General features: G+C 46.6%; 3 protein-coding genes across 25 annotated transcripts in view; 1 reads left to right on the forward strand and 2 right to left on the reverse strand.

Moving 5' to 3' along the window:
- Nucleotides 1–461: 461 nt before the first annotated feature.
- LOC147131961 (transcriptional regulator ZNF706) lies at nt 462–3,196 on the forward strand. Of its 2 annotated transcripts, none has more exons than XM_086014001.1 (3): nt 462–545; nt 1,145–1,295; nt 2,410–3,196. In XM_086014001.1, exons 1-3 carry the CDS (start codon nt 472–474, stop codon nt 2,503–2,505), a joined length of 321 nt encoding a protein of 106 aa, XP_085870127.1. In that variant the 5' UTR covers nt 462–471; the 3' UTR covers nt 2,506–3,196. The 2 variants fall into 2 exon arrangements, with proteins under 2 accessions (XP_085870127.1, XP_085870129.1); XM_086014003.1 differs by lacking the exon at nt 462–545 and adding an exon at nt 586–1,045.
- bmp8a (bone morphogenetic protein 8a) lies at nt 2,572–10,134 on the reverse strand. Of its 2 annotated transcripts, none has more exons than XM_086013998.1 (7): nt 8,560–10,134; nt 5,526–5,747; nt 4,799–4,947; nt 4,543–4,722; nt 4,385–4,464; nt 3,559–3,669; nt 2,572–3,393 (listed from the first exon to the last, which is right to left on the reverse strand). In XM_086013998.1, exons 1-7 carry the CDS (start codon nt 9,033–9,035, stop codon nt 3,244–3,246), a joined length of 1,368 nt encoding a protein of 455 aa, XP_085870124.1. In that variant the 5' UTR covers nt 9,036–10,134; the 3' UTR covers nt 2,572–3,243. The 2 variants fall into 2 exon arrangements, with proteins under 2 accessions (XP_085870124.1, XP_085870123.1); XM_086013997.1 differs by having other exon boundaries at nt 5,526–5,718; nt 8,564–10,130.
- Nucleotides 10,135–10,813: 679 nt separating this feature from the next.
- macf1a (microtubule actin crosslinking factor 1a) overlaps nt 10,814–27,415 on the reverse strand; it is a 124,808-nt gene continuing 108,206 nt past the window's right edge. For 11 of the 21 annotated variants that reach the window (XM_086013985.1, XM_086013984.1, XM_086013991.1 and 8 more), the window contains 27 exons: nt 27,267–27,368; nt 26,720–26,893; nt 26,455–26,610; nt 25,911–26,108; nt 25,516–25,644; nt 25,108–25,290; nt 24,877–25,032; nt 24,594–24,800; nt 24,041–24,160; nt 23,795–23,964; nt 23,465–23,624; nt 22,593–22,787; nt 22,215–22,487; nt 21,787–21,975; nt 21,343–21,454; nt 20,983–21,176; nt 20,672–20,834; nt 20,388–20,542; nt 20,107–20,181; nt 19,046–19,063; nt 17,833–17,950; nt 17,454–17,516; nt 17,169–17,201; nt 14,781–14,989; nt 13,967–14,074; nt 12,951–13,053; nt 10,814–12,775 (listed from right to left, as the gene is read on the reverse strand). In XM_086013985.1, the coding sequence (XP_085870111.1) occupies nt 12,528–12,775; nt 12,951–13,053; nt 13,967–14,074; nt 14,781–14,989; nt 17,169–17,201; nt 17,454–17,516; nt 17,833–17,950; nt 19,046–19,063; nt 20,107–20,181; nt 20,388–20,542; nt 20,672–20,834; nt 20,983–21,176; nt 21,343–21,454; nt 21,787–21,975; nt 22,215–22,487; nt 22,593–22,787; nt 23,465–23,624; nt 23,795–23,964; nt 24,041–24,160; nt 24,594–24,800; nt 24,877–25,032; nt 25,108–25,290; nt 25,516–25,644; nt 25,911–26,108; nt 26,455–26,610; nt 26,720–26,893; nt 27,267–27,368 (4,011 nt within the window). In that variant the 3' untranslated portion in view covers nt 10,814–12,527. The remainder of the gene's footprint in view (nt 12,776–12,950; nt 13,054–13,966; nt 14,075–14,780; nt 14,990–17,168; nt 17,202–17,453; nt 17,517–17,832; nt 17,951–19,045; nt 19,064–20,106; nt 20,182–20,387; nt 20,543–20,671; nt 20,835–20,982; nt 21,177–21,342; nt 21,455–21,786; nt 21,976–22,214; nt 22,488–22,592; nt 22,788–23,464; nt 23,625–23,794; nt 23,965–24,040; nt 24,161–24,593; nt 24,801–24,876; nt 25,033–25,107; nt 25,291–25,515; nt 25,645–25,910; nt 26,109–26,454; nt 26,611–26,719; nt 26,894–27,266; nt 27,369–27,415) is intronic. The other 10 variants (XM_086013993.1, XM_086013996.1, XM_086013982.1 and 7 more) reach the window with 6 other exon arrangements.

Here is a 27,415-nt window from a genome sequence, read left to right on the forward strand (position 1 = left end):
GGGTTTTTTTTATTCATTAAATATGAATTGAAAATCAAACATAAGATTTTTCCTTGCTCGTTCCATAAAACAAACGAGAAAATCAAGATGTATTTCAATGTTGGTTTATATTCTAAAATGAATATCAAATAACCAGTCGTTTTTCCAGTTTTAATATCCGCTTCCAAACGTAATAAATGACCAAAAGATACAAAAACCTAGTAACAATAACACCTAATTGAATTTACCTTGACAGATATACGGCCGTGTACTCGACGGAACGCTAGCGATTTAATAATCTGCAGGTACAGATTACTAAACTGTGGGTACAGAATATTTTATTCTCATAGCCTGGCACCAGAGGGACTCCATATATACACAATACACATTTAAATTAAATAAATTTCAGCTGGAGTGGTTCCATACACAACATTACATTTAAATGTGTAAATTTTCAAGTGCTTCCCACCGCTTCCCATGACGTTTTCGCCGATGACGTACTTCCTGCTGACGTACGTTCAGCAGGAGAACGACAAAAGAGTGAGCGAGAGTGCTAAACCTCTAAGGTAAACGCGGCTTCAAACTATTACGGTGCTCCGTTGTTCACTGATAAAACTCATTTCTGGGGCATATTTGTGTGTTTAATTTTCGTAAGGGCCTCGTTGAAATCGTTTTTTATTTTTTCATTTTGGCGTTGTCGATAATGTCTTGTGGTCGTTTCCTACCGAACTGAGCTAATTCTGTTAGCATGTTCGCAACAAGATTGAAAGAGCTTTTCGGGTCGTAGTATTTTCATGTAATGTGTTCAATCTCGGCCATATTTAATATTTTTTTCCTCTTCTAACGTTTGATGAGACATTTTAAGTACATATGACAGTCTGTCGTGCAAAGCCACGTTATAAATGTTTCCTGTTGTCGAAATCTATGTTTTTACTGTACTCGATTTCCTTCGCGGAATTAGAATTAGGTTTCGGTTTAGCTCTAATAACACGATAGTGTGAACAAAATGCCCATGCTCATTTGTATCCGTGGTTTATTGTGATGCTCAGCCATTTAACGCAGTCCGGTATGTGTTATTAGTCTGTAATTAAGTACAAATGTGGACGAATTATCGAGTTGTCATACAATGTGAGTTTCCTGAAGGTGTGACGTTTTGTGTTTACAGGTTGCATGTGAGGGCCATGGCTCGCGGGCAGCAGAAGATTCAGTCCCAGCAGAAGAACGCCAAGAAGGCCGCCGAGAAGAAGAAGGGGCAGGCGGCCGACCAGAAAACTGCAGCCAAGGTGGCGCTGGTCCACACTTGCCCCGTCTGCAGGGTAAATACCAAGAAATGGCCTTTGACGAGCGTTTCGTGAATGTATACGTTTGCATTGGTGTGTATAAAATCCCCCCCTACCTCCACGGATTTTTTTTATAATCCTCCAAAAATACTTTTTCCTCATCTCACAAAGATTCATCATTTTTTGTAGAAAATACGGTAAATGGGTTTCACTTGGATAGCGCTTTAAAGCAGAAGTCAACCCAAGTATTTTTTTTCAAGAATATGTTCCCAGCAAGCCCACTGGTTGAAACACGGCATTCTGAATAATTTTGTGTTTGTGGAATATAAATTAAGCAGCAAAATGCGCTCGTTTTTTGCCATCTCTGGGGGCGGCCATTTTGTCTTCTGTCGACTGAAAATGACATCACAACTGCTCTCAACGACCAATCACGGCTGACCTGTTTTCTGAATCTGGGCCGCGATTGGTCGTTGTGAGCAGTTGTGAAGTGACACGAGTGGATTGACACTTCAGAATGCCCTGTTTCAACTCGTGGGCTTGCATAGAACATATTCTTGAACATAAAAAGGTTTGCGTTGACTTCCGCTTTAACACTGCATCCTCATTCACCTACTGATGAGACATTATCAGGAGCAACTGGGGATTCAGTATCTTGCTCAAGGACACTTCGACATGTTCACAATAGCGGGGGATCGAACCCACAACCACTGGGTTGGAAGACGACCACTCTACCGTTGAGCCATGCCGCCCTATAAAATATTTACTGGCACTTCATCTTTTTTTTTTTTTAATCCTCCAGAAATACTTTTTTTTTTTTTTTTTGCTTTTAAGGTTCTTTGTCTGTTTTGGAGGAAGCAAAAAATGTTTGGGGATTTTTTTTTTTCAATACATTTGATTTAATTCTTAAAATATGACTACCTCGATAAAATACATATTTTTTGAAAGATTACTCCCCCCATACAAAAGCTAGTTACGGTGTTGGGAAACAAAAACAAAACATTTTAATGATGCCAACTAATTTTTTTTATCCTACGGCAAGTCAATTGAGGTAATCTGCAGAATAAATGATTCTAAAACTAGTCAATACCTGCATGTTGTGCTAATGATCTTTCAGTGTAAAATGAGGTTTGTGTGGCGTGTATTTTTGTAGACCCAAATGCCTGATCCAAAGACCTTCAAGCAACATTTTGAGAGCAAACACCCCAAGTCTCCAATGCCTCCAGAGCTGGCCGACGTTCAGGCTTGAGAGAGCGCAAACAAGCCGGACGGAACCACTCACACGCCATCTTGGCAATGTTGCCCAACACACATGTCGTCTCACGTATTTTATTGTTGAAACAATACGATGACATGGACGAAGAACACTGGGACCGGTCTATCCAACGACAAGGAGGTGACGTGTGCGCGCGCGTGTGTGAAGACAGTCAACAAAGGGGCACAAGTCCATTAGCGGCATCCAGTTATAAAAAAAAAAAACATATTTATTGTATACAAGTAACATGCTTACAAACTGTCAGGATTTTGTGCAAAGGATGAATGACAAGTTCACATAGTTCCACTTTTTTCCTTTTCTTTATTCCTCTAATTCGACCTTTAATCTTTCCTGAGTGATGCAAGCTACGGGGAGGAGTTAAGAAAATAAAACACTAAATATCAGGCGCTTACCAACAGCACCACAGGCTTTTTTTTTTCCTTTTAATAAACCTACAAGCGGCAATAACTTACGGAATAATGTTCCTCGTTCATTTGGATCGCTAAGTCTTACCACCGATCACAACGACAAGCACAAATCATGTTTATGCTCAACTCTTGTGGCTTAAAACCCAACTTTACATGTACAACAATATTGTATTTCCGAAGAACTATTTAAAAAAAGACGCGTGACCAAAAAACTAACGTGTGTGTGTATCTTGTAATAAAAAGCAAAGTTGACTTCCCCCTGGTTTTGGTGGCTGCTGCGACAACTTGTCGGCCGCCGCGCGTCTCATAGGCAGCCGCAGGTCTTGACCACCATGTTGCGATGCTTCTTGAGGATCACGTTGTTGTTGTCGTCGTAGAAGAGCACGGAGATGGGGCTCAGCTTGGTGGGCGCGCAACACGCTTTGGGCACCTCGTCGGGCTTCAGCAGATGCACCTGGCACGCAAAGTGCACACACTGACTAAAATGCACTTCAGCTGTTAGTGATGTAGTGCATTTTAAATTCATTCTGAAATTGCATCTGAAAGTGGAATATGTTTGGCATATTCCTTGTGTATCTACAAAGCTCATGAATGAATGGGAAAAGACGGTGGCACTGACTACTTGCTGGATGAGGGCGTGGTTGGTGGCGTTCATGCAGGCACCAAGGGGGTAGAAACACTCGCCATCGCAGTAGTACGCTGAGTAGCCTGTGGGGGCCAGAACCCAGTCCTGAACAGTAAGAGGACAAATTGAGTATGAATATACAGAAAATTAAATATACATCCATTTAAAATGCTACTTTTTGTTGCAAATATACTGTTATGAACAAAAATGTTGTCAAAACCGGTGTTTTTCAAACTTTTTTTGAGTCCAGGCACATTTTATTTAATTGAAAAAATCCCGCGGAATACCACCAGCTGAAATTGTGAAAAAAAAAAAAGCTTATTTTAACAATATAATTGTTATATCGTTCATATAAGCATTTTTAACATTGAAAAATGACATATTATAATATTATATTAAATAAATACAAAGAAAAAAGTATTGTATAATGTTTCATATTGATACTTAGTGTGAAACATGGGGCCTGTTTGGATAAACATGCGTCACTAATTTGCTTGTCTCTAAACAAAGATAATTAGCTAACTGATGCTGCTGCCACCTGCTGGTATGGAAGAGTACTACAATGTACTAAAGACATGATTACGCTGCCATGCGCTAGACCGCACAGGCACATAAATTAGATAATTTCCCACGGCACACCTGACACCAGTGTGCCACGGCACATAGTTTGAGAAACACTGGGCAAAACAATGCTAATTTTCTCCAAGAGTATGAAATGACTTTTTTATTTTTTTTTACTTCTGACTAAGATGACCAACTGTAAACAAAAAAAACAAAACATCACAAAGTATGATTTTCTAACTGAAGTGAAAGAATCAACCTTCCATCCGAGGTCGCTGAAGCTGACGTAGAGTTCGTGTTTTTTACACGGCTGACCGCCGCTGTTGACGGGACTTCGATCTGAGCGGAAAAAGACCAAACTGAAATCACATTCGTTGACAAAAGATTCGTTCAAAGTGCTGTGAAACCAAACTCAACTGTGGATGCTGGGTACGGGGAGGTCATATTTGGGCTTCTTCCTGCGGGGGTGAGTCTTGACGGCGCGGGGGGGACGGCAGGGGATCTGGCTCTCCCGGAAGAAGGTCACCATGAAGGGCTGCTTGGAGCGGGGACCTCTGCGGCCTACCAGCCCGATCCAGGCGGCTGACAGCGAGCGATCTGGAAGCGCAACGTGAGTCACGTCGGGCGTCAGATATTACGTGGAAGAAGAGGAGCAGTGAGAGTGGGAGCGGACCCTCCTCGGTCTCCACATAGAGGCGGATTCCTAAATTGCTGCGGGGGTGCAGGAGCCAGTGGTTGGACGCCGAGGTGACGTCGAAGGCCAACCAGCCTTCTTGACCCGCCGGCACCGACTGCATGTCCAGCAGCACAAGCTCGGGTTCCCTGAAAAAAAACAAAAAACAAAGTCAAGTCAAATTTATTTGTCGGGCCTTTAATCACAGAAAAGTCTCAAAGGGCGTCCCCAGTGACAAATATTAACGAGTGCGACATCCCCTGATCCTAAGCCCCCAGTAGGGCAAGAAAAAGCTTAAATAAATAAATAGCACATCCAGATTATCAAAAACGTGCATGCACATCTAATGAAGTCCAAAGTATAATGTATGCAGCCTTATGCAATACATTCAAAATAGTCTTTGAAAATATTTGTAAAATGGACTCCCAAGTCAAATGTAATCCTGTTCCAACACAACTAATTCAAATGAGCCTGATAACCATCCTGGTCATTGAATCAGGTGTGTTGGAATAGGGTTGCATATAAAACAGGCTGGTGCTCACGAGGACCAAACATGGAGACCATTGTTCTGTAAAATGAACTTGTTTTCCCCTATTTAAAAACATATTTTTGAACAACAAAACTTGAATTTCCAAAAATGACGCAAAGAACTAATTCCTCCCAAAATCCAACTTCAGTGGAAAAAAAAGTTAAAAAAAAAAAAAAAAAATATTTGTGTGATGTATACCTGTGTCTATTGTCCTTCTGAATCTCGTATACGGAGATGTGCAGGGTTCTGTTGGCCCGCTGGCCGAGCGTCAGCGCCTTGTAGATGCGAAACTCGGCTGCTGTCACCGTCTCGCCCTGGGGCAGGGGGGTCAGGTCGAAGCGGAACTCCTTCCAGTAGGGACGCGGGTGTAGCAGGTCCCGCTCCTGCTCCACTGCGACGTGACGGACGCATACAAAAGCACTCAAAGCCAATCAACAGGTGATAGCTCCTATAGCATAGACACGTCGTATCCAAACATTCACTTTTTAATCGCCTATAACGATTAGAGCAAATGCTTTGAATAAAATATGGGCGTGTACTCGAAAGTTCATTTTCTACCAGGGGACCAATTGGAGGAGAGATACTTCTGGGAAGGGAGGGGCTTAAAAGTCTCGCTGAGACTAAAAAATTGAATGAAGGTCTCAAATTGAAATTAAGTTATGTTAAAATAATATATTACACCGCAAGTATTGCTTCTTCATTATTTAATATGCAGGAAGGGCCGAAATAACTCGGGAGGACGCGTAGACTGAAGCGTTTTCCACAGGGTGACCAATCAGAAGAGGCGCAAACTTCCGGGTTCAAAAGTTGCCTGTCAAAAGACGTCCTCCACTTATAAGTGTCCCCAGCAGAGAGCGCACTCCCTTTATGCTTGAGTTTAGTATGTACAGTATTTGGGTTTCAGTCAGTTGATAGTTTGTCATTTTCAATATGAAATTACATGTTTTAAAAATGTAACGTCATAGGTATACGCATTATTAAAGCCGCCTATGAAGTATATTAAGACAAAAAAAAAAGAAAAAAGAAAACGAAGGCACTAGATGTCTAGAATTCATGTGGGCGCAGTCAAACGTTTAGGTCACCACGTTGAGCCATTCAGTCATTTGGATATTAACTATACACTGTAAATTAATTTCTAACATCTTTATTAGCCAACATTGCATTAAAATGTGTTAACACTAAGACTGCACTAAAATAGATGGAAACCTCAACAGCTGACGTTAACACAGTAGCTTTTCATTGCTTTAATTACACGCACACAAACCTTAAGATGCACGACACACTGGGCGCAGTGTGTGTACATCTACGTGCAAATAAAGACGCATCACACACAGTGCATACTGTACTGTACACAGGAAGAGAGCGCTGGATAGACACAAACGCACTGGATGGATGGTAAATAGAGATACCAAGTTTTGGCCAGATGGGCGGTTGAGGATCTCACTCACGCACGCACGCACGCACGCACACGCACGAACAGTAATTAGAGACACTTTGTTATGCGCACCACAGCAGATGCTGTGCGCACACACACCACTAATTGCAGGCCTGCCTTATATTTTGTTGTATTTTTAGCTCTTGCCGCCGCAGCCCCATTTTCATCTCGCTCGGCTGCTCTGCCTGTGTGTGTCATTCGGGCTCTTTAATCGAGTGCAGCTGTGTGTTCCCTGGCGTACGCGCGGGGTCACGCTCGGATGAGGCCATGATGTGCGCAAACTGGAATAAAGTCCGCGTACGTGCCGCCGGGCAGCGGCAGGTGAGAAGCTTTTGCAACGTCAAATGAATGGAAGGCCTGACCAACCGCCCGCCCGCCTGCTGTTTACACAACACGTCCACTCCGCGCCATCAAACGATGTTTGTCTGCAGCGTTGACTGATAAATTCCAGGGTGTACTCGCTTGAGCAAAACACACTTGGAATAAAAAGGGAAACCCTTCATTACTTTGAGGTGGGGAGGGTTAGGGTTTAGACAACACTTGAAGCGTAAAGAGCGTTCCCACCAAGCTGTCCTGTTGCAGGAAGGAGGCGATCCTCAGGGGGGAGGCTAATATTTATGCTGGGACAGATAGGCATCAGCACGACTCTGCAAACACACGCACGCCATTTCACTCAACTCGGATACACGGGTACCTAGCTGAAAGGAACAATACGTGTACAATTTAGTGCCATCTAGCGGTGACCTAATAGAATGCGACCACCTAAAATCAAAGTGCGCGCATTTTGAAGCGTGTGCCTCAGAGAGACCACACGTCGCAAGGCTATCACCACTTTCGTCAAGAGGTACAAGCAAAATGTTATCACAAACGACTTCTAGTATTCTCTCAAGTGACAAAGTAAGTGCATTGCATTTGTTACACATACTGTAGTCAGGATGTGGAGGAACTACATTCGCTAAATTTGTCTCCTTCGGGTACCCGTAGCAGAAAGATGGCGGCGGATAATCATTAGAGATTACTTCACCTACGATTATATGGAGAGAAAAAGAAAAAAAAAAGTACAATGATGTGATAGAATATTTTTGGGCATATTACTCAATTAAAAGTGGGTTTTCAAAATGAATTTTGGAAACTCCAAAGATTCTACACACTGTCACTTTAATACCCGATTTTGAAACCCTAACCCTAGTTTTAAACCCAACTTCCAAACCCTATCCCAAATTTAAACCCCTATTTGGAAACCTGAACCCCAGTTTAAAACCCTACTTTGAAACCCCAACTCAAAGAAAATGAGAAAAATAATTGTGGAAAAAAAGACCATTAAAATGTGCAAAACTTGCCCCAAATTGCATTATTTTTGTTTCATTTTTTTCGAAAAGACGATATATTCCAACTTTACTTTCTCCAAAATAATCATATCGGATATCGAAACATAGGTTTGCATTGGGGAAAGTTTTAAAATCGATACATGGTTTTCTTACAGATTGTGGCACATTTTGTCATATTTGCATCACTGGCAAAATATATCAGTATTATAAAGAAAGTTTGACGTGTAAAGCCACTGTTTTTACATGGATAGTGATGAATCGCACGTTGTTTTCTTCCAAGATGTTGGTTATCGCAGATCGCGTGATATTATTGGTATTGTTGGAAAATGATTGCGATGTATTAATGAGTAGTAGTAGTGATATCGTTCCCTAAGTTTGTATGCATGATGCAAAAAAAAAAACAACAAAAAAAAACAAAGATACTTGTCACGATGACACCGCTTCCCGCAACATCACTCCGCGTTCGCACTCACCCAAGTTGACGAAGCTCATGACCGTGTCGGCCTCGCTGACGACGGTGCCGAGCGGCGGCGTGTGCGTGCTGAGGGTGGGCAGCGCCGGGTGGTGGACGGCGGCCCTCCGCTCGCCGCCGCCGCCGCCGCCCCCCCTCAGCCGGACCACGCCGGGCCTGATGACGTCATTGGCGGAGGCCCAGTCGTCCTCGCCATCCACCGCCATGGCGTGGTAGAGGTCCAGCATGAAGAGCGGCGCCGACGAGGGCGGCCTGAGCGGCGGGTGAGGCCTGGGCCGGCCCGGCAGGCCCAGGATGGACAAGATCTCTTTCTGCATCTCTTTCTTCTCGCGTCCGCTCAGACGGCGGAAGCTGGAGTGCAGCGCCGTCTGGGCCACCGGCAGGAGCAGGACCAGGAACAGGAGCAGGTTCCTGGGCAGGAGTTGGCGGACTCCCCATTTTGGGCGGCTTCTTTGTGCTGGGGGCATCAGCATCCTGCTTTGGCTGCTTCTTTCTGGAGACGTTCACCTCGTTTCTGGAGGCTACGGAAACTCGTCAGGCGCCGGAGATGTTCACTTGCTCCAGTCTTGATCCTCCTCGGAATCTCCTCCACTGAAGAAGGCGCTCACTTCCACTCGACCGTCTCAAATTCCTTCAGCTCCAGAAAAAATGGACCATGCGGGAGATGTCTCACTCTCTCCAATTCAAGATTCTCTACTCCAGAATGTTCTGTGCCTCCTCCACAAGCTGGACCCCTAAAGAAAAACTGAATGGAATTGAGCCGGAAGTGTCGTCTATGATCTTGTCAGTCTTCAAGTACAAGATTGAAGACCTCCACTGCAACCTTTTGCCTTGTCTGCACCCTTGTGTGGCTTTTCCACTCTGAAGGAGACGGCCACCTCCTGAGTTTCTCGCTCCACCCCAAGCCGCTCCGGTGGACTTCCTCAAGTGAGTCCTTCACCTCCTGTGTTTACGTCTCCAAACTTGCGGAATTCCTGGTGCTTCGCAAGCAGCTTGGCGTGGGCGTAATCAGCACGGAGCAGCGGATCCTCCCGGCTTTCAAGCAGCAAACTTGAATTTGAGAGGAGAGCAGGTGCTGCGGAGCACGTGGCGGAAAGCCAAGAGAGGCCCGACTCATCTGGGATGTCCTTCAGAAAGAACGGGGAGACCTCACAGGAATCCAACAAAATCGTCTTTCCTCCAATGTTCCTAAAATAGACATTTTAAAAAAAAAAAAAAAAAAAAAAAAAAACCCGGCGGAGACGTCCGGAGACACGCTGCTGGGAGTGCGCGAGCGTCTGAGCTGAATTTTCAAGTAAGAGGAGGGATCGCTGCTCACGTTCCGCCCACATCGGCCCTCCCCCTTGCCAGGGAAGGACTTCATCTCCCTCCTTCTCCTCATGTCTGCTTCCTTTCACACAGGACACCATCGCAGACCATCTTTCAAGGCCATGTTCACTCGCAACTTGCACATTGTCACAAATGTAAACCTCCTTAGGGACGCGTGCACACAATTCGGCAAAATGTGACAGTGAACCCCCTCGAAATAACAGTTAATTATTGCAGAAAGGTTTTCTTGAGCACAGTTGATGTTCAAGCTACTGTATTTCATTCCGGTGGTACTTTTTTACATTTTTTTTTTTTTTAATTTAATTTTTTTTTTAGTGATAGTTTGTTTGAGGGACACTGTACTAGAGGACACCTTTTAAAGGTGCCCCAAAGGTTAGCCAAGTGTGACTATTTCCGCTTTAAAGTGTCACATTTTGGCAGGAAGGAGTGAGTCAAGCTCTGCGTTGCGGCCGAGTGTGTTTGTGTGGTGCTGGGCTTCGGCGACGGCGACGTGCTTGCGGCTGGAATGACCACGCGAGAGGCCCAAACACAGTTGTGATCTTGGCGCGCGAGTCGCCGATGGAGCAAATTTTCACACAAGGTGGAAACTACGCCGGCTTTCTCTCGGCTCGCTATCGCAGAGCCAGCCGGGCGGGCGGGCGGGCGGGCGGGCGTGTCCTTATCTCGGCGCGAGAATTAGTCAGAAATGTCCGGCCCGGAGCATCACGGCGGAAGAGCGGTTAGCGCGTCTGCTTCATCGCTCTGATGGTCGTAGTTGCGTGACTCTTCTCAGGCTACTCCGGCTTCCTCCTGCATTACAAAAACTTGAATGTCAGCTTCGATGACGATTAAATTGTTCTCAGGTGTGAATGTTCATACACACGACTTACACTTTTTTAATGACTGTAGCTGTTCCAATACGCTTTTCCACAAATACAAACACTTTTTTTCTTTTTTTTTTTTTTTTACTGCAAGCATCATTTTAATAGAAAAAAAAAAACAACACAAAAAAAAAGGTTTATAATTTTAGTTTTTTTTAGCTTCATCTTTCACAACTTGCCCCCCTTTGTTCCTACTCGTGTTCACACGGTAACAGCATCTCGTGAGCGGGGGACAATAAATAAATAAAAATCCATAAGATGTCTTTTTCTTATAAACGTCTGGGGGGAGGGGGCGGAGCCTCCGCTGCTGATGCTCTCTTAACAACACGGAGTCCACACATGATTGGTCACTCGACAAACGCACGTCTTCATCTTCTGCCAACTTCATAATTAAATATTAGATTTCAAGCTAAACAAAAAAAAAAAAAAAAAAAAAAAAAAGGATTATAAATTAACAGAAAGAAGTAACATGAAAAACTCCCGTAACAGGTGGGAAAAAGAAGCCCCGAGTGGTCGAGGAGGTTGAGTGTCAGGTGTCAAAAGATGACACCCCTGTCCCGGCATGGCGGAAAATTGCCGTGTTGACTGCATCCCCTACGGTTCTGTCTCTTTTGGTAAAGAAAACCGGGGGGGGGGGGGGGGGGGGGGGCAAATTGTCTTTTACAGGCATGAAATCTTTTAGAAAAAGCTCCCCCTAACTACCTCCCTCCCGTATTGACTCACTCGTGCCACCTGAGTGGCAAAGTTGTATTAGAGGGCAGCAGAAGAAGACTTTGTTAATGTCCTCGAAATGTCCCGCCAAAAAATTGCCACGGTGACTTCACTCCTGCCAAATCTTCGGTTGTTTTGTGGGGAAAAAGGTGTGAAATGTCATCTATCAAAGACAGAGTGCTCCTCTTTTGGCGGGGGCGTGTCCATCCTGGTGTTTGAAGTTTCGGTTGTTAAAATTGCCAATCATCCCGCCTGTTACGGTCAAAGGTGTCGTCTTGAACAGCCACAAGAAGCGACTCCACCTGGATTGTTTTCGTGTCCGTCCTGGCGTTTCAGTCCAACGAGTTGGGAGAAGTGAGCATCGGGAATTTGGATGTGCAATTGCAGAAAGGCATACAGGTGTCGTCCCGCCTCAGTTAGGCTGTCCCTCAATTAGGGAAATGACGCGCTGGCGCCATCCCTCGGGTGGAAGCCAGGAAGTGCCCCCACCATTTTGGGGATTTTTCTAAGGCCAAAGCACGGCGGCCGCCCCTGTGCCGGCGCTGGTGAGGTTTTCCCCCGAACCTCAATCTGGGTGGCGGCCTCTGCCTTCCCCTGAGCATTCCACACGTGGTGTCACATGTTGCATATTTGCTGGCCTACAAGCCAATGTTTTTTTCCTTTTTTTTTTTTTCCTGAATTCTATCCATTTTTTTTTTTTTTTTTTTTTTTTTGCCCGCGTTGCAGCAAGCACGTCACGTTTGTCGGGAAGAAGGACGACGGCAAAGTTGGAAGAAGACAGTTTTCCTTGACATGATTTTCTTGTTTGTCGCACGTCTCGCTGCGGTGACTCGCTTGCGCCGCAGCGAGGACGGGGGCCTGGAAGCTTGCAATATGCCTTCAGATTTTTGCACAGGGGAGGTTACCCCACATGGGTCCTCACCGTGCTCCATAATTTCATCGTGCGCCGAAATTTTTAGCCCAGATATTTTTGGGTGACTTTTCTTGCCGCAAAATGGACGGCAGCAAGCGATGCGAGATGGCCGCCGCTACGCAAAAGGAAGACTTTTTTTTCGTCGCCTCGTTTTATTTCTTGCCGGACGTGGGTGCTTTGGGACTGGGCGTCTTCTTGGTGATGGTGGGGATCTTGGAGGGTTTGGCGCCCCCGCCGGGCCTCCGCGGGGTGTCGGACGCGTCGGAGCAGACGGAGCGGGCGTCCTGCAGCTCCGAGGCGTCCGACGCGTCGCTCCCTCGACGACTGCTGGCCCGGCTCCCCGCCCGACTGCCCGCGCGGCTGGTGGGACCGCTGGCCGACGACCCGGCTCGCTTGGGATCTGTCCGGGGGACGGGAAAGCGTCGGGACAAAATTCACAACTTGACAGCGGTGGCAAGGAGTCACATTAAAAAGTTATTACGGCCAAAAATCAAGCAAATGGAGTCGAGTCTCGACTCAGGTTCAGCAAGTTGTGACCTGTGCAATTTGAAATAGGACGGGTGCCGAGGTCTCACCGCTTCGTTTGGCGCCGTGCGTCAGCCCGCCGTTTTCTCCTGTCAGTGAGCCGCGACTGGAGTGGAAGGTCGGACGCTTCAGCTTGGAGCCTGACGACGCCCCCTGCGGAAAGAGACAACAAGTGTCAGCTGACCGTGTCATGTTCGCTGCTAGACGCTGGAACAGAGCAGCGTGTGTGCATGTTGTTGGAATGTATAAGAGGAATAATTATAAATAATTGAAAAATAGTCAATAAGTTAAAATGTTTGAAAAACAAACAGAATAAAAATAGCAATATGTATATATACTGTAATAGAAGGCCTAAAATATTTTTTATAAAATAATTTGACTGAAGCTTCGATTTAAAACGGGGTTTCAAACGCCGCTTTCCATCACTCCCTGCTGCGACACATCATTCAAATGATCGGGATCGTCATCAGGCGCTGATCATTTGTATCAGGTGTGTTGCGGCAGGCAGGGATGGGAAAACACGCATGGAAAGTGGCCCTCGAGGACCTGAATTTGAGAGCCCTGGATTGAAACGGGCAACATTCGGCAGCGGTTGTCGGGAGAAAAAAAAAATGCTGCGAGGACACCTGGAGGCCAGCGGAGGGTACTGCGTTATGGTAGAGACGCAACATGGCTGACGCCAAGCACAAAAAAAACAACATGAACACATTGAACGCACACAACGAACACCAAGAGGCGGGCGCGGCAGTACACTTTGCCGGACGATCACCCGTCGGCGGCCTGGCCACCTTTCGGGCATCGTCAGTCAGATTAATGTGCCTCGTAAATCGTTAAGGAAAACCGAGTTGCCGTGACCATCAATAGTTTTTCTTCGTTTGTCATTAAACATGATTACTGGTTTATTCATAAGTGATGCAATGAAATGATTTCACTCTTTGGGAGAAATGTTTTATCAATGAAATGGCTTGGGGAGTGCGTTCGCATTTAGCAAGAGGGGTAAGGCGGGGGTTTGGGGGGTGATGGGGGGGGTGGTGGATGTTCTGTCTGTGTGCTCTTGTGTCGTTACCTCTTCACCGCCGGCATCCGGGCAGCACTGACACTTGGTCGCCGCCGACGCACTTTTACTGTGCGCCAACCACGGCTTGGCGTAGTCACGAGAGTGAGTGTGTGACGGCTAGGGGGGGGGGTGGGGCGGCGGGGGCGGGAAACCAGGAAGCGGTGAGGCACGGATGCAAGCCAGGAAGGAGCGAGCGGATGAGGGAAGGAAGGAAGGAAGGAAGCGAGGAAGAGGAGGATGCAAAGGTAGAGAGCAAGACAGGAAGTAGCGAGGGAAGAAAAGGAGGTGTGGCAAGAAGCGGTTGTGTCGCAAGTGGCGAGCAAAGCAGACGTGGAGGCCAGCGAGTCATTGTGACAGTGTTTGATTTTGTGGGAAAAGGTTATTATTATTATTATTATTTTTTTTTTTTTTAATCAAGTTTAATTGATCAGAAAATTGAAAACAGAAAAGCGTGAAGGAAGATTAACGACGACGAGAGACAAAAACAAGACAAAAACGTTAACGCCGAACATGGTAGCACACAACACACACATCAGCTGTCACGAAACAAATTCTCATCAACTCGATGGCGGATGAATGTTTAAAAATGTGTTTTAATTTGTATTTACGTAAGCAGTATTTGCCTGCTATTCACTGAGCACTGGCGAATAACTAAAAAATCATCACTGATGCCCTTAAAAAGGTAGAGATGAAGGTTATATTGTCTTTTTAATATTCCTTGCTTTAAGTGTGCCAACATTGATGCTATTTGTTAGCCCCTTTACGCCGTTTGGCGGAAAATGTCAAATGCGTGTCTGCTTGAGGTAAACGCGATGCCACCTACCCTGGACGAGGCCGAGGCGGTGGGCGTCGCCGGCGTGGAGGGCGCCGAGGCGCCGCTGTGCGAGGCCGAGGACGAGGAACGGGTGGGCGAGGCGTTGCGGGAGCTGGGCTTGGAGCGGCGGCCCCGCGAGCGGAAGGCGCACACAGTCTGCGGCGTCCCCTCGGGAAGGATAAACTTCTCTCGGAGCTCCAGGTTGGTGCGCCCGCGCGCTGCAACGCAAGCACAGCAAGGCACAAACGTCAGGAGGGCTCCCGGTAACAGTCAGAAACGTAACAATAATAAAATAAATAAATAAATACTGCTACTATTTGATAAAAAATAATCAATATTAAAAAAAAAAATAGCTGTACGAATAAAAATAAGCACTGGTTCTGTTAATAAATGATAGTAAAAAAAAAAAACTGTACTGTAAAAAAAAATTAATCGTAAAAAAAAAATACTGCCATCAATTATTTGATAAAAATAATCAGTATAAAAAAATAAGCAAATAGTTCTACAAAAAAAAAACGTATTGGTACTGTTAATAAAAAAAATGAACTGCCAAAAAAAATAGGGTAATAATAGTACAAAAAAAAAAAAAAAAAAGATTTTAAACAGGAAAACAACCCCTCCATGACCTTATCGTGGTGGAGGGGTTTGAGTGTCGCAATGATCCTAAGAGCTTAGTTGTCTGAGGCTTGGCAGGGAGGGACCACATCCAGGATGGCTTGGAGACAGACCCCTTATGATCAATACACCAATAATGGTACCAATCATCGAGTTCTCCCTTTCCACCCTCTGGAGCCAGGCAAATGTCTGCTGGCCCGGCCCGCGCCCACCAGCGAGCCCCACCTCCAGACAATAAATAATAGTCAGTAATATTTAAAATAGTAAGAATAAATAACAGCAAAACAATATTAGTAAAACTAGTGGTATTAATAATAAACGATACTGGGGAATGCGCTGGCGCTTCCATGGCAGCGGACGCTCGTTTCGCAGCATTGCACGTGCTCGGGCGGGCGGGCTCACTTTGAACCCATGCGTTGTTTTTTTTTTTTCGAGTGGAAACGCGAGAGAAAAGCATGCACCAGCCGCAACATCAGCTACACCGGCGCAATCGAACGAGCCGTCAAGACAACAACGCTCATACACAAAGCAATCTTTGAATTGCGCATTTCAGGAGGCTGAACGTTCGCCTCTGCAGGCTCAGGCTTTTTCTTTCACGACACGATGTGCCGTTAAAGAGGTGCTTCATGTTGCCACCGGGCAGCCTTCTGGAACTCAAAGTGCAGCAGCCCCCATCGAGCGCACAACAACAAGCGCGCGCGCACAAGCAACAGACATCATCACAACAATATTAATATTAATCATGTTCAAAGGAGCAGTGAGAAGAAAATGAATGACACAGTGCACAGGGAGGTCAAGATGCGGGAGGTAAGCAGCGGCGTAGCACTTAAGCTTTTTTTTGTCACCAGAACCACTAGCAGTACTTTGCTGATCGACGTATTGTACTTAATACCTCGTTCAGCAGTCGAAAGGTCATCTTTTTTTTTCCTGGTGGGACTTTTGATGACGTCCTTCTCCATGTTGAACTAAAAACGGATTTTGCCGCCATTTTCATGATGTCATTTTCGGGCGGCAGCGAGTGGCAAAATGCGTTTTTAAAAGTGTTGATTGTACATGAAAAATAATCAAGTTTTCAAATTAATTTGAGTCCAAACATGACATCTTTACGACTGAAAATGACTAAATAAGTTTAGTATCCCTTCAAGTTGATGCATGGGTGAGGAGTACTTGAAGTGCTACATGACAATTGTGTGACCCAAAAATACATCAATAGGCCAACTTGCAGTACTTTTGTGGAGCTCATATGAGTTTTACGGGTGTGTAGTAATTTCTCAGTACTTGTGTCTTATGTGACAACCGTGTGAGGAGTGTGTATCAGTTTCGTGTATGCATCTGTCTGAAGTGACTTTTTTTTGCGGACAAAAGCTTGTAACAGACAAAAAAAAAAAATACAAAAAAACGATTTTTTTCTTAAATCTGCACGGAAAACCCAGAGAGGAGCCACGTTGCAAGACAAGCAGCCTGCCCGGGTATTCAGCACTCAACTTGAACAACCAAAACAACACAAAGATGTAATCCAAAAAAAAAAAAAAAAAAAAAAAGTGGACTTTAGTTCACAAAGAGTGAAAACCCGGTGGGTGGGGCGGGGGGGGGGGGGGGGAACCTTTTTTTGAGCGAGCATCGCCAACATTCAAATGACCACAACTTGACCGCGACTGTAAAAGACACACACACACATACTGCCTCGACAATCAATGCACAGCTGTGTGGATTAAGATGGAGAGGGAGTGTCAGACAGCCAGATGGATGGATGAAGAGAGAGAGAGGAGCAAGGATAGATACCTCTGCAGCAGAAATAGCCTGGAGTGACTGCCACTGAGAGACACAGGAGACAGTGTGAAACAACTACATACACACACACACACACACACAGACACACACTCACTCACTCGCTCGCTCACTCACTCACTCACTCACACCACGTGGCCGGGGGGTTGGCAGGACAAACGATAACATCGGAATCGGAGGGATCACAACATTAGTCACAGCATCAGCGAGCAAAACCACCAAAGACGAAGGAGGAGGAGAGAAAGAAAAGTCATGAAGGAGCGAGAGAAGAAGTCCAACCTATACGGGATGAGATGGAGCTACTGGAGTCAGAGCGAAGGATCTTAAGTCCGGGATGTTGAACTGGAGGAAGAAAGAGCAGTGGAAGGCGGGAGGGAAGGAAGGAGGGAGGGAGAAAAGGAGGAAGAGAGGGAGGAGCAGGCATCATGCAGTACTTTAGACTAGTCATCAAATACTCAAGTGGAGGACAAAGGACGACATCAAGTAAGAAAAAGACAACACTTGTGCACTCGTGTCTCTTCATGGAAACGTGACCAAACTGGACTGCTTGGTAGGAACAACTCAAACCGACGCCAAGACCACGGAGAAAGACAAACGACAACTATGGGCTGTTTCCGGCTCAACGCCATACGTTTTTTTTCCCCCCGCCCCGACTCACCTCGACACGGATCGTTCTTGACCAGGAACTCGTCCAGGGCCATCCAGCCTCCGCCCACCCGCACCATGACGGTGCTGCGCAGGATGCGCACCAGACGGAGCTGCTGCGAGTCGCCAAACTGCGCCCACAAAGAGGAGGCGTCAGCGCAAGGAGGCCTTGGAGGAGACGCGGGGATTCACACCAAACCAAGCAGCCATGCAGGAAAACATGCACGGCAGGGGCAAATCGGGAGGAAGCCTTCACATCGTCACACGTGGCATTCGACAGCAGGGATGTCCAACCGAAGGACAGAAGGAGCGCCGCTTGCGTTTGTAAAAATTGCTCAAAATATTACTCGATACGCTGGAGGTCAATTATTCAACAAAAGAAAGGAGGGGAAAAAAAGCTCAGCTGGGTATAAAAAAGTTGAATAAAAGTTCAAACATTAGAGTATCAGTGCGATAGCATTTTCTCTGAAATGTATTAAATCACATGACCTTTAGTAACTTATTTTTTTTTTTTTTTTTTACAATTCTAAATAAGATAATTGACAAATGAAACTTAATTTTGAGATTAAAATAATGTTAAATAGTGATAACATTGCAATGCATTTACAGTTTAAAAATCTGACATAAAAAAAAAAGCCATTTTGATCAAATTTGTCACTTCATAAAATGTTACCTTTTATTTACAATTTAAAATTGTAATTAAATATTCTATTAACCTTTCCCGGTAAGCTTTACAAATGATTCATTTTAACAATAGAATATCCTCAAAAGAAAACAAGCAGCAGACCACAGGTGGCTTACGCGCCAGAATTTTTTTGGGGGGAGAAACAAGCGGAAGTCTGCAGCGAGCCCACCGCAGAAGAAGAACCTTCCTATCGGCAGCCTGATTCCTTCACCAGCGTCAGTCCAAAGCACAGAAAAATACTTGAGGGATTATCACTCACAACACAAGGACGCTGAAACCGGCTTCCAATCAGGGATTTGCGCCTGTTAGTTTGCTCCATTAAAATTGAAAATAAAACAACAAAAATAGCAATGTTGTCGTCGATCCCATTGCATGATAAATCTCTGTACTTTATACTTTTGTGTATACAGGACAAATGTACATTTTGCGACAATGTCCTAGACTAACTCCAACAAGTGGAGACAAATTCCTTGTCCGATAACGACTGATTGCGAGGAAGCAGATTTCACACGTCCAATGACAGCATCAGAAGTGACGTTACCTGGTTTCCGAGGAAGAACTACAAAATATCCGGCAGAGGCGGCGCAAGGAAACACAAAGGACAAAGAAAGAAAGGAAGAGATGACGATTGAAACAATAATAAAACAACAACAACAACAACAACAACAACAAGCCTGTGGAGGCGCTTTCATTTTCATGTACAGTGACGCCTCGGCTTAAGAGTTCAATTTGTTCATTGCCGTCCGTGCAACTCAAAATCTTTCCAGATTGAAATGAATGGAGAGCATAAAGAATATATGCCTACGAGAATTGTATGCTCTGTCCACGTGTGCTGCTACCACTTGTGTTCAAACAGGTTTAAAAACGATTGCTAGTTTCATTAGCCCTTCTATGGTGTTGTGCATTGGGAGTTAGCATTAAGCTAGCGGCTCCAAACAAAACGAAAATAAATGAACTAAAAAAAAAAAAAAAAAAAAATAAACTCGCGGGTCGCACATAAGTCGAGGCACCACTGTACGATATTTAAATATGCTACTGGTCCTGGAGATTCACGTGAGTTAGAAGTGGGAGCGACACACACACACACACACACACAATGTGACAAACAGGTGAGAGTGTAAGGTGAGAGCATGAGGTGCGCATTTCTTACAAGAAGATAAGAGCGTTGATGGGAGCAGCGAATGACTTTCTCATCTGATATCATGAGATAAAAAGCGCCAGGTTAGAGCGTGAGGCGCGCATTTCACGATCTCCTCATCCGCCGCGACGAGATGGGACGGCGCACGAAGGTGCGGCCGAGAGACGAAAGCGCGAGACGGAAAAAACCTCAGGAGGGGGCTTGGGCTGTACATCAAATGACGTTCTCATCTGATACCAGGAGATGAGAGCACGAAGGTGAGACACACGCATGATTGGGGCGGTGACGTTAGCTTGTTAACTGGTTAAAGGTACAAACGTCAATGTGATTCACGCGGGTCGGTTAATACTCGCTAACGGTGGACGATGCTTGTTGAAAATCGTTTCCGTGCATCCAATGTAAGTATCAGTCGTACATGAGAAGTAAGAGGGGGGGGGGAAAAAAAAAAAACAGGCTTCGCTTACCCGGTATTTGTTCTCCCCTATTTGCTCCACCTGGAACCGCTTGGCACACTTACATTGAGCCACCTGCCGAGTCACCTGCGCGACATCACACAAGAAGAAGAACCCTTTAGCCTTTATTGAGGCTAGTATGCTAGCTAATATGAGCCTCAGGGGAAGGCGGTTTGTCGGTGTCGAATCATTGAAACACTGAATACAGCTAGCTACGTAACATCATTTCCCCGGTTGTGTACAAATTAGGTGCATGGCGGGCGCTTCCGCTTCCGGAGCTCGTGCACGCTCACCTCGTCCTCGATCTTATCGGCGTCCGTGGTCGGTCTGTAGGCGTCCTTGTTGGGATGCAGGGCGGCCACAAACTCGTAATAGTCGATGTAGCCGTCGCCGTCTCTGTCGAAGATGTCCGCCACTGCCGTCATCTCCAACTTGCTGGTGGGGAACTCTGCGGAGGAACAATTCAACGTGGAATAAAATGCACAGAAATAGGATTGAAAGGGATGAAAATGTTTCAAATGTCAGCACTTTTTTTTTCTTTTTCCACATTTTTTGTTCTGTACTGTAACGAACGCACTTGACGCCAGGATGCCGTCGATGAACTCTTGGCGCGTGATCTTCCCGTCCTGGTCCTTGTCGATGCGGCGGAAGAAGTCCATGACACGCGACTTCTTGTGGTTCATCCAGCGCATGTACTTCTTGCGCCACACGTCAAAGTCGAAATTGGCAAACTCTTTGAGCTGCAACAAGCACATGTGAAAAGGCTCAATGACGACAATTGCACATTTTTTGTTTTTTTTTGTTTTAAAAACAACTCGCAAACATTGTGTGCATGTTCTAATGAACTCAAGACATGAAAGTCAAATAACCACGATGATGCCGCTGTACCTCCTCCAGCCTGTCCAAGGCGTCGTTGAGTTTGCGCTGGCGGTCCAGTGCCAGAAGCCAAACTTGCTGCCAGCGGGCACACAGCTGGTTGAGTCGCGGGTTGGTCCCTTGAACCTGCATCGAGGCCTGATGATGATGATGATGGTGATGATGAGGAGGAGGAGGCTGATGCTGCTGCTGCTGCTGGTGTCGGCCTACACAGGACCAATAGTGTCATGAAACGATCAACAATGCTAAGAAGTAGATCCGTTCTTGTCAAAAATGCTCTGATACAACAACACCGACACCACTTCAGCACTCGCTCTGGAAAAAGTGGTGCCTGTGCATCCCTAGTAATAAGCATTTATGCGAGTGACTCACGGCTTCCTCTCCTCTCCGCCAGGCTACTCGGAGGTTCGGCGGGTTTCCTTTTGTAACTTTTGGTCACTTTGTCCACATCCGGCTGCTTCCTTGTCATCTCCTCCATGAATATCTGACACAGAGAGAACATTTAGGTTGAGTATAATAACATATTTGTATATCAAATGATGATGGCTAATGAGCAGGATCAAGGATGTACTTTTGAAAACATTTTCTAGATCTGTAGAGTAACTGGGAAAATTACAGATCTATGAAGCGATTGCTATTTTTAAACAGAATTGTTTCATGCATTTCTACACGCATAACATTTCATTCAATGATTCTTTTGTGCACCACTAGAGGGCGCTCACATACCATTAAAGATACTCCTAACACACTGAGAATCATGCGATAAAGCAGATTGATCCGAATAACGCCGAGGCTTGAATCCGTGCACATGCTGACCTGGTGTTCTGTGATGAGTCCCTTGACTTGAGGGATGTCCTGCGGGAGGGGCTCGATGTCTCTCTGCACCAGGGTGGTCTCGGCCCACTGGAGCCACGACAGCAGCTCCTCCAGCAGGTTGGCGTTGTTCAGAACTTCGCTCAAGGCCGCCTCCAGGCGCTGCTCGTGCTGCTTGGCCCACGTCAGCACCTATGCGCGCGCGCACACACACGCGCGCGCGTGTAAAAATCTTCCGCTCAGAGCGGTTGAGCTTTTCCAAAGACCCTCATCAACATCACAACAGTGAAACGTTTGAATGAAAAACACTGCGAGGCCACATATAAAAGCAACTTCTTACTACTTAAGCCGCGTGTAACCCTGATGATGCATTGCGAACCGGAGAGCTATAAATAGATTTTTTTTTTCCGACCTGACCCTGACTGGCTCACCTCCTCAAAGCGCGCCCGGATGATGGTGATCCAGTGCTTGATGGTGGTGATGGAGTCGGGGTGGCACAGGGTGAGGATGGCCTCGCCCATGCCCGCGGCCCGGTTGACCTCGGCCCTCTTCTCCTCCACGGTGCCCATGAATTGGCGGTGGGTGTGCAACAGCGCTTGGAGGGTCTCCGCCTCCTCTGGAAGGACGCCGCGGAAGCGAAGGCTCTGCTCGGCCTCGGACAGCCACTCCAGGAGCATCTGCACCGCCGTGCGGAACTCCTCCGCCTGACGCGTGGCAAAAAAAAAAAAAAAAACACTCAGCAAAACCAGTCCTCACATTATGGAACTGAAGAAACATTTTCACTTTTTTTTTTTTTCTTTTTCCCATACCTGTTTGAGTGCCTGCTGTAGTCGCGTCTGCTTTGTGACGGACAACGCGCACACCGTCTCCCAGCGGTTGCTCAGCTCCTGCAGCTGAACTTTGACCCACGCCGTGTCGTCACGGCCCGTCTCCATGAGGTCTCGGGCTGAGCGCTTCAGGGCCTGAACGCTGCCCGTCCTCTTGCCCATCTCCTTCTGGAAGGCCTGGAACATGTTTTGGACAGCAGGTGGCGTTATTGGGGCTCATCAGGGCTGTCGAACCGTTAGACACGGAAAGAATGGCATGCGCCGCTATATATCATATACATCAGTTTTTTGTTTTTTTGTTTTAATTCACATTTTTTTTATTCAAGTTTTAAAGCGGAAGTAAATGCAAACATATTTTTTTCAAGAATATGTTTTATGCCAGCCCACTAGTTGAAACGGCATTCTGATAAATGTTGCGTTTGTGGAATAGGTGTTAATCCACTCGTTTTTAGCCATCTCTGGGGGCGGCCATTTTGTCTTCTGTCGACTGAAAATGACATCACAACTGCTCACAACGACCAATCACCAATCACGGCTCAAATTCAGAGAACAGGTCAGCTGTGATTGGTCGTTGTGAGCAGTTGTGATGTCATTTTTAGTCGACAGAAGACAAAATGGCCACCCCCGGCCGGAGATGGCTAAAAACAAGTGCATTTTGCTACTTAACTTATATTACACAAAAGCAAAATTAATCAGAATGCTGTGTTTCAACTAGTGGGCCTGCTGGGAACATATTCTTGAAAAAAAATATGCTTGGGTTGACTTCCGCTTTAAGAAAAAAAAAAAAAAATATTCACAAAGAAGCTGGCTTTTAAGCTAGAAGTGCCCCTGCTAAAAGGAACAAAAGTTGGCACCTTATGGGAGTCCATGAGGTTGGAAACCAGGTCCAGGTCACCATGGACAGGCAGATCTTCTGCCAGCTGAGGCTCCACGCGGTACAGCCAGTCCACCAGAGCCTGGAGGGCCTCGGCAAACTGACCCGAGAAAAGCAGAGCCTCCTCCAGCTTGTGTTGCCTGGTGCAAGACAAATGTCATTTTTTTGTAACGGTTTTATCGGATATTTATAATGGATGAATTGACCAACAGGTAATGAAATGTGTTTGAGAGAAAGAACCGAACAGGCCGCGTGCCGCCGTGCGGTCCATACTTTGCAAACCGGCGATTTGACTCAAATCTCCTCTCACCTCTCCACGCTCTTCCCGCAGACAGTGTCCCACTTGTCGCGGATTTCGCCCACCAGGTGGTCGAGTTTCTGGGTGTCGGCAGGCAGCTGGGCTTTGTCCCGCATGGCCCGGCCCGACCTCACCGTGGTGTCGTAGACGGGCTGCTTGGAGCCCAGCGCCTTCTGGAACTCCTGCAAGACCAAGCAAGACGGTGACGTGGGGCGGCGCTCCGACGTAGGGGCCTCGGCGCCAACGGGATTCCCGTACCTTGTGTTTGGTCAGCTGCACTTTGATCCTGTCCGGTTCGTTGGGGATCTCCAGCTCCGAGTCTAGTCGGTTCTCGGCCTCCTCCAGCCAGTCGGTCAGCTTCCTCCAGGCCTCGTGGAACTGAGGAAAGATGACGTTTTTTTTTTTTTTTTTTTAAATGAATCAAAAAGATTTGTGGCGTCTTGTTTTTTGTTTTTATCTTTATTTCATTCATTAAGAGAAAAGAAATGAAGGGGGCAGAAAGAAGTTAGAAAAACACTAAAAATCTACCCCTTATTGTATATGGAACCATATAAAGATACTTTTATTTAGACATAAGTAGTGCTTTGCCACCATCTCATGGCATTTCAGTGCGGAGGAACTGCCTTGAAGTGAGGATCATTACTTAGAAAAAAGTAGTGCGTTGCCGGCATCTTGTGGCAGCTAGAATTTTTTTTTCACATGCCTAAAGACGCAACTATTTAGGTCCCCGACACAAAAAGACATTTAGTGATTATGGGCTCGGGAATGAGCTCATTTCCACCCAAAAAATTGGGAAATCCAGGCTTAGTACCTGCTTGGCCCGCTTGCGAGCCTCGTCCAGGTGGCGCCCGCGATCCAGAGACCTCTGGACCAGCTTGTCCCAGCGGGCCTGAACGCTCAGCAGCAGGTTCTTGATGAGGACCACGTCCTGCTTCAGGCTGGCGAAGCGCAGCTGCGAGCCGGACTTCTCCAGGGCCAGGACCTGCTCGCGGTGCGTGTTCACCTCGTTGACGAACACCTGAGTACACAGCGAGCCAGGAACTGCGTTCGCATCACCAACGGACACAGCCCGCCTGCTGCGCTCTGCAACCGACCTTGTGCTCGTCAATCTGGAAAAGAACGGTATCCAGGAGGAGGCTGGGCGGCTGCGCCATGTTGAGGGTCTGCTCGGCCTGCGTCAGCCAGTTGATGGTGTCCTGCAGGGACGTCTGGAAAGTGCTCGCCAGCAAGAGAGCCTCTTCCAGCTTGGCCTGCGCGTGTGGACAGTGGACAGCCCGACGCGTGAACTGAGCGACTGCGTGGACCAAATGACAAAAGCGTCTTACCCGGCGGTCGTCCATCTTGGTGTTGAGGCTGGCCCACTTGTTCTGCAGCATGGCCAGGTTCTGCTGGGTCTGCGTGGTCCCCGGTCCCGCATCCTCTCCACCGCGAGCAAGTAGCATGGACTCTCCGGCGTCCAGTAACCGGTGGTACTGGTCAGCCCGCTGAGTCAGCTGGCCTTGGAGCTCCTGTGGCGCCAACGGGCACAAAAAGGTAAGCGGCACGGCTTAACGCAGTGCAGCTGCACGCGTGTATTGTAGCTGAACGGCCTTGCTGCTTTGTCATCTGCTTGACCTGCTTCGGTTGTTTTGGCATCTATACGCAACGTTTTCATTCCTAAAAATGCGTTCCAAATAAGGGGGTCTCTGGGCCTGGTTTTAAGTGTTCATTTGGAAGGGGTGCGGGCTAGTCACCATGTGCTGCTCCAGCTGCTCCCTGGCCGTCTCGGGGAGGCCCCCGGTGGGCTTGGCTGCAGACAGGTGGCTTTCCGTACGTCTCATCCACTGGAGGAACTCCTCCAGCTCACCATGGAAGCCCTCCGCCTAGAAGCAAACATTAAAAAAAAAAAAAAAAAGTGTCAAAATAGTAAAGATCTAGTCGTTTTTGAGTCCACAAGCCCCCACCCTCCAGAGCTGTCCCGTGAAAGACATTTATGTCATCCACTTTTTTTTTTTTTTTTACGTGAATGGGGTGGCCCACGTTACAGACATCCCATTAATGTGAACATTTTTAAAAACTGTACGCACATTCATGTTTTTGACAGGACAGCGATAATATGCTGCAAACACGAAATAAATTCAGATTTGACCTGGTGCAAGGCGGCTTCAAGCAACTTCTGCCGCTCCTGCGTCTTGAGCAGGAGGTTCTGCCAGCTGTGGTTGAGCTGATCAAGTTGTTCCCTCAGGTGGCTGGCCTCGTCCCCTGGCGACGACTCCAGGAGCTCTGCTGCCGCTGCGTTGACCGCCTCCACCGTGGCGTGGTGGGACAGCACGTCGTTGCGCAAAACCTGGGAGAGGGCATTCTGTAGTCTAGACTCAAATAGTAGCTCAAAAATCAGCTTAAAATATGGCCTTAAAATAAAATGCAGATTCGCCCCCTCCTCCCACAAAAATCGGATTTTTTTTTATTGTATTATTTATCCGTCTTCACATTGACATTAAAACAAAATTCTAGAGCTCCCCTTTGTTTACAGTCATGTTGCTAGTGTCAGAAGTGCACATAAGCTGTGACGTGCTTTGAACTACATTGGTTGGTAAAGGAAAAAAAAAAATCTGGACTAATTAACTTGAATTGACCAAATTTAATTGCAATGTGCTACTGGGAAGGCAAAAAAAAACGTGAGAGAAACGTACGTGATGTTTGGCCAGCTCGATTTCGATGGCCTTGGGGTCTGAGCTGATTGGCCGCTGGGTGTCCAGGGTGGTGTACGTGTGGCTCAGCCAGGACTGCAGTTCAGACAGGGCGTGCTGGAACTGACCCAAGGCCAGCAGGGCTGCCTCCAGCTTGTGCTGCGGCGGGAAAAAATGGTTTGCGTGGCAGTAAAAGCAGCTGCTCGACTTGGAAGTCGCCTTTTTGGAGGAGGATCATCATCATCATCATCACGAGTGCTGTGCACACCTGTCTCTGGGTGATCTTGTCCCCCAAATTGTCCCACAGGTGGCGCAGCTCGGTCAGCGGCTCCTGGATCATGTCTCGGTCTGTCTGGTCTGAAACTTTCTTCAGCAGCAGCTCCCCCTGGTGGCACAGCTTTTCCATGTCGATCTGCTGCTGGTACACGTCCACTTTGTACTGCTGCTCAAGGACAACACCACAAAAGGCAAATTTAGTCATTTGGGCCCTACATTAAAGGCTATGAGTCTTTGTTGTATATTAGAAGTTCACACCATTAATATAAGATAAGAATAAGATAAGAATGCCTTTATTGATCCCATATGCAATTGTCATCATTTTTTGGGGGACCCTTACTATTGGCGGATTTCGCCATTTGCAATCGGGCTTGGTGCCTAGTGCCCACAAATGTCAGGCGTCCACTGCATTATTTTACATTTAATTGTGTTTTTGGGGAATTAAATGTTTGGATGAAATAAAAGGCTAATTAATGTATTCACATTTTAATGACCTCATAGAAGGGATTGTACTGAAATAAATGACATGAGATGGCAACCTTGAGCTCTTCAATCTGGTGTTTGACTGTTCCCAGGTCCGTGCCAACCGTTGACATTTCGCACAGTTTGATCACCGCATTGTCCAAGTAGTCGAACATGGACTGCAAAACACACACACAATAATCATGGCCATTGTCGCTGTTGGCTT

Source organism: Filicampus tigris, chromosome 18 (assembly GCF_054856515.1).
Source record: "Filicampus tigris isolate MCC_2025a chromosome 18, RoL_Ftig_1.0, whole genome shotgun sequence".
NCBI classification, from domain to species: domain Eukaryota; kingdom Metazoa; phylum Chordata; class Actinopteri; order Syngnathiformes; family Syngnathidae; genus Filicampus; species Filicampus tigris.